This window comes from Fistularia commersonii, chromosome 17 (genome assembly GCF_037954325.1).
Source record: "Fistularia commersonii isolate RoL2024-O1a breed Wild chromosome 17, RoL_Fcom_v1.0, whole genome shotgun sequence".
Lineage (NCBI taxonomy): Eukaryota > Metazoa > Chordata > Actinopteri > Syngnathiformes > Fistulariidae > Fistularia > Fistularia commersonii.
The window spans coordinates 15,069,111-15,080,767 of NC_141300.1; the positions used below are offsets into that span (position 1 = coordinate 15,069,111).

Consider the following 11,657-nt stretch of genomic DNA (forward strand, 5'->3'; position numbering starts at 1 on the left):
CTCAACGCGGGGGAGTCCTTTGGGAGTCACTCTGAAAGGATTGACATTGTGATTACCCTCTCGGTGTGAAAGATTTGAGGGGTTACCGACCTTCAATATTTGAACTTGGAGGTTCCCTCCACACTGCGAAATCCAGCTTAATAGCTCAACCTATACACAAGCTCACACACACACACACACACACAGCACCCCACATGTTCACGTCTTTCACCCCGGCACACAAATCGTGCTCAGTGCAGAATAAACCTCACAGAGATTATGCCTGCTAGCCCGTTGCTAACTTTAATCTGTTTTGTAAACACACCGGACTGTGAGCCCATTGAAAGAGACTGCATATCTAATGCCGCTTAGCATGAGACCCCGGAGTTTCTCGGATGAGGAAAGACCTCAGTTCCACAACCGGCTGCCAATCAGCTCTTCTGCAAGGGCCTCTTGTTTTGGATAAGATATCACTTAGATCAGGGGTGAGCAAACTTTTTGGCTCAGGGGCTGCATTGACTTTTAAAATTTGACAGACGGGCCGGGTCACCACAAGACAAGATACATATTAAAAAAAAAAAAAAAAAAAAAAAAACATTTGTTAGCAGTACATATCAGACTCATCTTACATTTGCTTTGAAATTAAAACCAGCTTGGTTTTGAAGGCTCTGACGTTTGCTTGCATTTCATGCACAAACCGGTTTTTCCCTTGTAGCTTCACATCCAGCTCATTCATGTGTCAGTATATCCACAGTAAAGGCTAAATCACAAAACCAATCCGTCATTCAGCTCAGGAAAATTCTCAAGTGTTCTCAAGTTGCTCCAAAAATGAAATAATCTCCTGTTTGAGCTCCCGCATTCATTGATCCAGTTATTCAAATCAAGTATGAAGTCTGTACCGATCTTTAGCGGGCCGGATTAAGAAGAACAACGGGCCGGATGTGGCCCGCGGGCCGTAGTTTGCCCGCCCCTGACTGAGATCATTGTAATAAAATCGACATCGGTGCTTTCAGGGAATCATTATCCTCTATTGTGTAAGTACAGATTGTGAATTAAAAGCATGTGTACTGTACTCTCACCCTCAACATTTCCTTTAGACCAACAAACAGGAATGAAAAAAAAAAAAGAATAAAAGCACTACCTAATAAAACTTATCTTTGGCTACCTTCCCTCAGTAACTACACCACACCACATGTCTGAAATCAGAAGCAGGAAGTTGACACTTAAGATACTTTTCTCTCTCAAGGGCTCAGTTAATAAACTTGACCAAAGTCGGTTGTCGAGCATTGAGAGATCATGTACTGGAATGATAATTATTTTATGTATAAAGCTACATTTTCAAAAGCAAGAATACGACTAAACTTTATGGCAGCAGGAGTTAGCATATCATTCAGTCCAGAAAAAAGGTGCTCTGCGCCCCCAGCTTCACCCACACACAACGTTTTACATTCTTGCGTTCATAGTCCGAGAGTAGAATTCACAGACAAAGATGGATATGTACCAGAAGCTCTGTCTGCTGCAAGGGTGATTTTCAGGGTTATAACGCATCAATCATTTGACATAATTATATGAACTCGATGAGAATCGAGAAACCCTGCTTTGTCACATATCAGACTTAAAAAGGCTTCACATGTCAGACACGAGGGGTGACCTTGGAGGCTGTTACGTCATTTTTGGATCCAAAAATATGGAAAAATGGTGTGGACGTAGAAAGCGCTTTCATCAGCTTGATGTTTCAAGGCTGCCGTGCAAGGAGCTTAGCAGACCAGTCAGAAGGTTTTGAGGTTTCAGTGTCTTGCCTGTGGACACAGAGAGGAAGTACCAAGAATGAAACCTCCAACCTTGCGATCGTAGGGGCGTGCACGCTACCAACTGAGCCGCAGCCGGGTAGATCGCATTGTTTACATCACGGCAAAAGATTTTTTTTTTTTTTTTTTACGTTTGGCAGGCATATGGCCCTTTTGCTTTTTTTATCCGGCCCGCCAAACTATTTTCTTTGAACATTTTAATTAATATTTTCAATCAATATTGACTTTAGAAACTCCTTTTTTTTTCCTTTTGTTTAATTTTTCAATGGATGACAATACAAAATAACGTCTATACATTTGTGTGATCATTCATGATTTTAGAGTTGAAATAACATACCAACAATTTAAATTGCAATTTTACCCAGTTGGCCCTCGCACTGGTCTACGCTGTGCATCTTAATGAAATTGGAACATAAAGACGACACCGTCAGGAATAACCACATATGTATCTTTCAGAGCAAAGTTCATTGGGTGATGTTCGCTCAATCAGGGAACATTTTACTTTGATCATTTTTTTCCCCCTTCACTCATTGAAGCTGTGCTTTCACAGAAGAACGATGCGACGTTTGAAGACGCATCACTGCCGGGTTGGTGTTTCTTTTGAAGACTTTGCACTAATGAGATGATGATAAGGTTGTTGCACTGGTTTAGATTCAGCTTTTGTGTCTTTCTGTGCTTCGGTCGCTCTTCGCTGAGAGAGAGGTGAACATTGCTCGTTGTTCACAGGAAAGAACCGCATGGTGAAATGGGCATTCTTTTCAAAGAAGAAACATTCTGCCGTCTCGGTGTAAAATATCTGATTAGTTCCGATCGTGTGATGCCTTTCCAAAATACACTCGGCTCATTTTAACGAAGCAAAAACAATACAATCCCGTCGCCTTAAAAGAAACTACAATGAACTGTGGAGCTAAACACCAACCTAACTTCTGAAAAAAATGCCGTCCCTCGCAATCCGTTATTCCTTTTGGCCACTTTAACATGTTTATATTGGACACCGGGGACATCAATATGAAAGCATTTGCAGTCATACAGGGTTTTGGCAGCTCTTGACCTGAGAAGAGCTTCTTGCTTTAAGTCAGAGTGAGTTTACTTTTACATCTCACTTGGGATTCAATTTTATGGAGCAAGACTGGAGTTCATACTTGTTGTTTCTATAGCAGAAACATACCGTGAAGGATGGAGACTTTGAAGTAACATTTGCACTTGAGTGTAGAACGGGTTTCAAGGTGAGCAATAATTTCATTTCACCCCAGTGGCACAAAGGAAACAGACTCGAATGATGTCAAACTAAACATATGGACACAGTGCACATTGTCGTTGCCGCCTTAGAGATTTGCAGGCTGGAAAAAGGGAAAGAAAAGAAACTAAAAGATACATTATATTCAACCAGATAGTGATAATACTGTTATGACAAATTTATTGTACCATCATCAGAATAGGGAAGAGGCTTTCTGCCTGCTTGTCAATCGCTGACCTGATGTCAGGTCGACGAGATGAAATTACGCAAACAAATAAAATCAAGCAAGCAAGAAACTATATCCCAGCGTGGCAAGGAAATCCGCAAAGAACATTTTTAACGCCAATCAAAAAAGACAGTCTTGAGGTTCTAAGTCATGCGTGCAGCCTTTGCAGCAATGACGGTATGTTTCCAGCATAAAGCAGCGGGTCTCCGCCTGATGGAAGACGCTCGCTGTCGTATCACTATCTGTCACCTCTCTGCATTCCCACTGTACACAATATGCATCAAAGAATGTAAGAAATACTTACGTGTCAAAACACATGTCATGGCTGAGGTAGCAAGTTAGCAATACTGTCTCCAAACAATAGGGATACACTTCAGACCCTCTAAAGTTTCACTGGAATATTTGAAACAGGTCTTGAGTTTCAAGTGCAGGCACGATCAGAGATCAGGGTCAACGTCCCAAAGGCGGTCGCTGGTGCAGAAACACAATATCTGTTACTTCTTAAATATTTTTTCTTCCGTAGGAACTCCCTACCTTGCTCAACGGTTGACTGCAATCAAAAGCAAACATCTTCAATTGCGTTTTATAAAATTGAGCTTGTTTCAAAATTTTGAGCCAAGAAAGGCAACAGTGGCTGAAGACAAAAAGCAACAGAGCTAAGATCACGTTCGCCGTGGTGTAAGATTTTGGAAAAGGCTTCGATGGCAAGTGGTTGCAGGTACAGGTGTTCATTCAATGATGCATATTTAAACAAAGCCTCCTATTTAGCTTACAGAAATAAATCCCATTAAAAGTCAATCCAAAAATTAAAAAACATAATGGAAAAAAAAGAAAAAAGTCATGCACAAACTTCTTCATGTAGAGCTTCTTTGTGCACATCAGCATAAATTACGTCTGTTGTTGGAATTTCAGCACGAGATTCATACATAAAACAACATTACCAGACCAAAGCTTTGTCTTAAACTCCAAAATTTTACATTTCAAATGCGCTATAAAAACAATAATGATTGACAGGTCATCAATATTAAAACCCCTACCTTTGTGGCTGAGTTTGACCCTCGGGACACTTCTGTTGATGCTTGCTCCAAACGGGAGGATGGCCAAAAGCATGAGTGCCACTAATGGGACTCCTGTATGGAAATAGACCTTAATTCTCTTTCCTTCTCTGCTGTTTCTGCTGCCGGACCTCCAGTATGGAGCTCCACCTGCATTAAGATCCCGGTTACCATTGTTCACTTTCTTCATGTTGGCTGGACTGGTGTCGGTCCGTTTTCACTCTGTCCTTTTTCTGCAACCCTGGAGGGGGACCAATACAAAGAGTGAGACTGGGGAGGAGCAATCATACGTGTGTGTGTGTGTGTGTGTGTGTGTGTGTCAGAGTGTGAGTGCACCCTCTTCTAATTTCACACAGGATATGTATACAGGTTTGTGTTGGGACTATTCAGCTGTTTCACCATGGAGCCCTACAGGCATGTCCCTTCTAATCACCCATCGTACATCAGCTGCTGCCTGTTACCGCCTTTCCTTTTGTGTCACCTTTAAATCTGTTTGCGCCAAACAAAGGTCAGGCTTTTCAAAACACTTACATTCTAGCATTTTTTTTTTTTTTTCAGATAGTGATGCCTCTTTCAGTTTCTCTCCTTCCTCTATCTTCTTTTCACACTATAAGTCATTTCTCTCCATACCTGAATGATACTTGCCAATCGTTATAGCATTGGATGATGACCGTGTCAGCGCCTCCATTATTTTCTGTAAAAAATGGCCCTTGTCCTGTCTAGAGCATAAAAGAGGCCTGAAGCACAGTCATTAGTTCACACTCACAGGAAAGTCAGATGTGGATGTGAGAAGTCATGGGAACAGTGGAAGGCTTTTCTGCCACTAATTAGCGAGGAAGGTTTAAGTGATGTGTAGTTAATGGACATGAGACAACATGATCTGACTTAAAAAACTGTTTTTTTTTTGTTGTTTTTTTAATTAATGTTCATGGTGATGCACTCAAGATTGTGAGGCATGACACGTTCCTCTTCCATGATTACTCACAAGTTGCACCAAATCCAGTAGAATTAAGCAAAACATTTACAAACTAAAAACAAAAACAATCATTAAACAAATAAGAGTGTATCCTTTCCATTCTATATGCACTTATATATGCGCTCAGCCCGGTAATAGTAAGTTTCGGTACCAATGAGACTTTAATTTCTCTCTCTGTCCATGCTTTGGTTATTAGTTAAGTGACATAATATGACTGTGTAAGTTTGCATTTCAGCGCAGCCGAAGCAAATCTGCTAGAAAAATTGTTTCCAACCTTTCTGCTACGTCTTCATCATTACTTTCCTCCCACTTCACTCAAAAAAGCACCTCACATTTTGCAATTAGCAAAAGTGTCATCATTGACCGAATGTGAAAACGACGAATCTGAAAATTTACTCGAACAAATTCCCCTTATAATAAATACTGAAACCGTTAGTGTCGCATAAAACTTGAAAAATCTGCAAGATAGACAAAAGAGAGCACGATCCCCATTTCGGCTTCATCTTACGCAAGAGGGGTGCAACTCCCTCACACACTATCAAAAGCTGACACTCCGAGCAGCATTATTCATTCAAACCTAAACACACAGATTTGCATTACATGATAGAACCTACAAAGGCATGTTGGCAAATGGATAAAAGCTGTGAAAGTAGAACCTTTCTCACCTCATCTACTTCTCCCGTCCGTTTAGCCGACTGGTGTTTGAAACTTTAGTTCATTACAGAGGCTGAGGTCAGAATGGCACCAATTCGAAGAACATGAAGCTTTAAAGTGTTGAGGATTAGACCCTGATAAACACACTGCGCTCCATGTAAGATGATAAATGGAGGCACCTTAACACCTCCAGGGTTAGAAGCCTAGATACCGAGTCGTGCGTGATGGATGGGCAATCGGCGGATGGCCGAAGTGTGTGTGAGAGAGAAGCAGACGCTGAGGTTTTAAATCTGTGGAGTTTTGGCATGCGTTGCAAGCAACTGAGATAATTTTGCTTGTGCTCATCGGCATATTCATTTGAGCAATGACACAATATCACCCATGCAGGCAAAGTTCATTTAATGGATCTGACTTCACTCCATCCATGTCTGCGTCTATCAGCACCAGCGACTTATGCAACACCTCGCTTGAAGAGCGGGCCCCCCCAAAAAGCGCAAGAGCGGCGAGAAAGATGATAACGGGAGATTGGCACTCAATTTAACATGGCGGGAAAGACCTAAAGGATACAGCGACGATCAATACCGCAGGGAGAATATGATGATGAGAAAAAAAAAATCGACAAAGAGGTGGAGAAAAGAGGGAAACAGACAGCTTACACCATGTGGGTTAAACTAACATCTCTGTTTCCTGGCAGCTTGAGCATGGAGTCCCTGTTGTCTTTGGCAGCATGACTGACACGCAGTGCAGGGGGTGATAGGAAACAAACCGGACAGAGGTGGTGATGGATTTAGAGCAAAGAGCCAATAGAGTGTTGATGCTGCATCCGGTGTGTATTAAAAATCAAAAAAAAAAAAAAAAAAAAAAACATGATTAACACACACCCAAAAAAAAAACAAAAAACGCGATTAACTCCCAAAAAACAAACAAAAAAAAAAAACGCGATTAACACACAAAGGAAAAAAAAAAAAAAATGAATTAATAATTCAAACAAACCAGATTTATGAGAAATATTCCAAGTAGAATTTGACAAGCCTCACGAGTGAACAGCAGATGTGGAAGAGGTGGTCAGACCAGGGCCGTACTCTCATGTAGACCACCCCTAATGAACCATTCAGCAACACCCAGGTGCCATGCAGAGAATGCTATTATCAAATCCCACCATCTCCACAGGACAGAGTGCATTAGCTGGGATATTTGTCTTTATTCCCTGACCACAGCCATTGACCAGGCATAACAGCATAGGTAATTGTTTCTCGCTCTCAGGACATTAATTGTTTTTCTTGGCAACACTCAATCATCTTTTTTTTTTTTTTTTTTTTTTTTTCAAATCTCGTGTTTAAGCATGTAATTCCCATGTGAGTCGGAGAAAGTGCAAGTTCCAAAGGAAAAATACTGTGCTGCCACCAGACCGCACCATTTGTGTTTTCACTTCATACAAACTATTAAGCGTATAGAGCGAGTGTTTGGAATTTCTCATATTTGCTACAACTTAAACAATAAAACATATTTTTTTAATAAATTAAAAAAGACATTTTACCAGCAGGGACATTTATTCTGTATACAGGCCTTTAAAGACAAAAAAGGAAAAAGAAAAAAAAAAAAAAAGCGGTTGTGTCAAATTTAAATATGAAATCTAACGTCTATCTAAACACTTCTCCTATTTCACTGTTACCACCACAAGTCAATAAACACAAATAAAGATGTCAATGTGCGCAAGATTCAGATCTTGACAGAGAATAGTAACCACGAAGCACGCGATGCTTGCAGTAATGTCAGTTTTCCACGAATCGAGATCAAAAGCATTAACAGACACGTCACTTACACGTATTTGGCAACTTGATTTGTGTAGTTGCCAAACTAAACATCGAGGTAACACGCTGTAAGTCATTAGATATCCGTTCCATCGGAGCGAACAGCACAGCATGTGTGTCTCTTTTGGCCAATTATGTATCATTCCAAACATGAATTACCCACAACAACAAGATATAGACGTCTAAACATCGGGATTGGGAGAGAAATGAACTTTGAAGTTGCAAAATGCTGCAGCAAATTCTCCATGAATAATGAATGACTTCATATTTAAAAATATGCACTGGGTAAGGATACATAATACCTCTCTGTGGACTCAAGAGTGGAACCATTAGATCCCCAGCCAATAGGAAAGCCTTAATCACCAACCGTTGTTTACTTTCTAATAATAACGGTGCATTATTAATCCATATACTATGATTACAGAATTCCTCTCATTTCCACCGTGGTCACAGTCGAGTCCTAAGTGAAACAGTAACTTCACTGCGAAAGAGTATTTCTCAGGGAGCCCTGTTTTTCACGTAAACTCTTTCACTCTCCCAGACGACACAAGACAATGACACGGATTAAAATATCTACTGGTAAAATAAGTGAATAGTCAAGCCAGCTGTGGGAAGAACTAAAGGAAATGGATAACATTCCAACCCCGAGGTGCCGTCCGTCCACATTATATCCCTGCTTCTACTCTCATTTAAAAAAAAAAAAAAAGTGTGAAATGAGAAATTCCGGGCAACTGCTTTAAATTGTAATTCAATACATCAAATCGAGATAATTGTCCTGTGGTGCCGTTTTTAAAGACTAACTTTGCGTGTAATGCTGCAGTTTAATCTGCCAATCTTTTTCTACATGTCAGACTTAACAATATCCAACTGAGCAAGCCCAGGTCTGCCGTCGCAGAAAGGTTAAACGGAAGGGCCGGGGCACGGGGGCGGGATTTGACACTTGATTCACCGCTTTTCAAAAGAGAAGATGGAAAGCGGAAAAACTCTAAATGGAAACAAAGTGGAATGTCTGTTCAAATTACAGGACCTGCTATGTAACTGAGACAACGCCGTATAAACATGCAAAAAAGCTTGGTCGATAAAGGGAGAAAAAAAACAAAAAAACAACAAATCTCTGCGCAAATTGAATAGGCCGTGACCCCGGCGTGCAACTCTGAATTTGTATGAGCGTCCGCATGTATGAACATATGTGAGTAACCTAACACCATCCTGAGTTTGGCAGATGGAAGCGACACACAGCATGGAAACGGTAACTGACAGTTCTAAGTGCTCTCCCTTTTCTCCTGGTAGCCTGAGGAAACAATGCTACACCCGCGTTGCTTTGTAACAACTCCTCTTAAGAACATGACTATCCTCTGCAACTATGAGAAGCATTTGCATTGTTTTTTTTTCCACAGGTTACCTTTCCGTCCCTTCACAGTGAAGGTACGCTCTGGTCAAGCGAGAGGAAAAAGCCAAAGGCCGTGACACCTTACTATTGTAGCCTCTCTAAAACACATCGCATCACCATTGCAGCGAATCTGCTGCATTTCTCCGTCCGCACCGAATGATTCTGGATGCATAGCCATATAAGGCCAAACTTGTGTGTGGAACAGCTACATGTTTTAATAACACTGTCTACCCAAAAGTCTAGTGTTGAGTTTTGGGAAAGCAATCTTTCAGTTTAAAGCTGTCAACACTGTCCAGGGGAAAAAAAAAAAAAAAAAAAGCTGCAGCATTAACTTCACGTCGCAGCGAACAGGGATAGCGCTCTGGGCTAATCAAAACATAGACACATGCTGTATCGATGCTTGGAATTTAAGGTTTATGTTGAACTGTGCAAAAGAAGTTGAAGAAGGGTATGAGTTTGCATGACGGGAGCCGGATCTGACTGATAAAACAAACGATGAAGTGAACAGATCCTATTAAATACTTGTGCAGTCGGAATATAATGACTAATCATCACTTCGCACAATTATCACATTTCTATCGCAGTAAACTACATTTGGGTACGGCTTCATCTAGAAAGCGTGTTGATGCTTCCCAGCAGCCGTCAAGTCTCTCAGGGGTTCACGTGGAGGCTGTGTCTTCAATCCGAAGACCACTTGATACATCCGCAGTCGCGGCGCACTGGTGTACACAGCTGCCTTTATTAGGGATCCACGTCTTAGTGATCTAATGATGGAACCATGTTTAATGAACTTAAATAATCTTTTGAAAGCCTGAAACAGCAATCAATTGTTTACATCAGTCGGTATATCACACACCCTGAAACGCAGCCAAAAGAACGTTCCAGGCTGCAATTACCTCCTCTCCCTGCCATACTTTTATAGTGTTTTGTCTCTTTCACCGCAACCCCTCTGCATTGAGTTCCTTGTGGGGAGATTTTCTTTTTATTTTATTTTCTTAAAAGGGGAAAAAAAGACATCACAATGCCATAAGTGGAGAGTGGGTTCTTGAGCATTTTTAAGACATACACGCCACTGGAAGGAAAGCTCAATAAAGAACCAAACCACTGAGATTTATGCATTTCTTCTGCTCTATGAGAACCAGAAATGCAGCCACACATGGAGTGAATTCTTAGTAAAATATATATATGTACAACGCACCATGACCTAACTGTGTTATTATCCATTGGGATGGACATGAAATAACATTTAATTGCACAATGTCACCCACTAGTGTTTTCAGATCCCAACACAACCGCTCTTCAACCTGTTGTGAACTTTTCCAATTAATGTAACTATCTGTTCCTCTCTTAAGCCTTTTGCACCTCTTATTTTAATCTCACTTTACTGTATTGAAAACCAACAGCGTCCTCATTGTTTACAGGTCAAAGCTCCTTTTAAAGTTTGTCTTGGCTCCTTGGAGATGGTTTTTGAGGACTAATTTGAGGATAATATGGCATTTTCTGAAAATACTTCATAAGACATACTGAGTTAAAGAGGCAAGCACATGTAGAGTAATAATATTTGTATATTGGAAATGGAAACTATCTACCACGCAGTCTTTGGAGATTCCCGATGTCACGTTGAAATCTAAAATGCACTGTTTGAATTTCAATGTAATTCTTACCTGCGCTCTTAACTTTGTCTCTTCGATGCGCCACGCATGTCCACGAAAGTCGCGTCTCGTTTCCCTGAACGCCCAAAAGTGGCGGGGAGAAAATACACACCGACACTCGGGCACTTGTGCAGCGACTGAGCGGAAAAAAAAAGCTGGAGGATGAACGGGACAGTCTTTGCCAATATATTGCCACTCCCCTGAATGTGTCCACACGCACACACACATACACACACATACTGGAGCGCACTTGAACTTTCTATGCACTCCCCGTGTGCACTTGCGTGTGCGTGTGCATAAGGGATAGTAGAAAGACAGCATGATGTTGTTGCTGCTGCAGAAGGGGAGGAAACCTCTTCTTCATCAGTCCTGCCATCGTTCTGGTTAATTCTGCAAAAGAACATGTTCAGTGATGTTGGTCCTCCTCGCCAATGTCCTGAGGTCATTTTTCCAAAAACAGACTGAATCAGAGGCAAAGAGCCAGAAATCCTGGGGTGGTCGGGGAAAGGGGTCCAAACATCAAATGTTTCAAGTATTCTTATAGTGCCCACAAAGAATAACATGATACTATAGTAAGAAGTTTCACAACATTTTTTTTTTTCAACAAGGACTCTGAATTTCAGTGATACTGGATGCTTTATTTTAAACTGCTATGCAGTGTGTGTGTGTGTGTGTGTGTGTGTGTGTACGTTTGTGTATGTCTGTCAAAAAAAAAAAAAAAAACTCACTAACCCAAGCTTACTGTTCTGTATAGTTCCTGTGCATCGTGTATTTGCAATTGTATTTGCAGTCCCTATGTCCTCTATTGTAAGTCGCTTTGGATAAGAAGTGTCTGCCAAATGCAATGTAATGCAATGTAATGTTGAAAT

General features: G+C 41.0%; 1 protein-coding gene across 1 annotated transcript in view; it reads right to left on the reverse strand.

The window, feature by feature from the left end:
* The window catches only part of sema3d (sema domain, immunoglobulin domain (Ig), short basic domain, secreted, (semaphorin) 3D), a 33,611-nt gene extending 22,643 nt beyond the window's left edge, over positions 1-10,968 (reverse strand). The window contains exons 1-2 of the mRNA XM_086162998.1: positions 10,801-10,968; positions 4,288-4,546 (exon numbers count right to left, since the gene is read on the reverse strand). Of these exons, the coding sequence (XP_086019124.1) occupies positions 4,288-4,495 (208 nt within the window). The 5' untranslated portion in view covers positions 4,496-4,546; positions 10,801-10,968. The remainder of the gene's footprint in view (positions 1-4,287; positions 4,547-10,800) is intronic.
* Between the last annotated feature and the right edge of the window lie 689 nt (positions 10,969-11,657).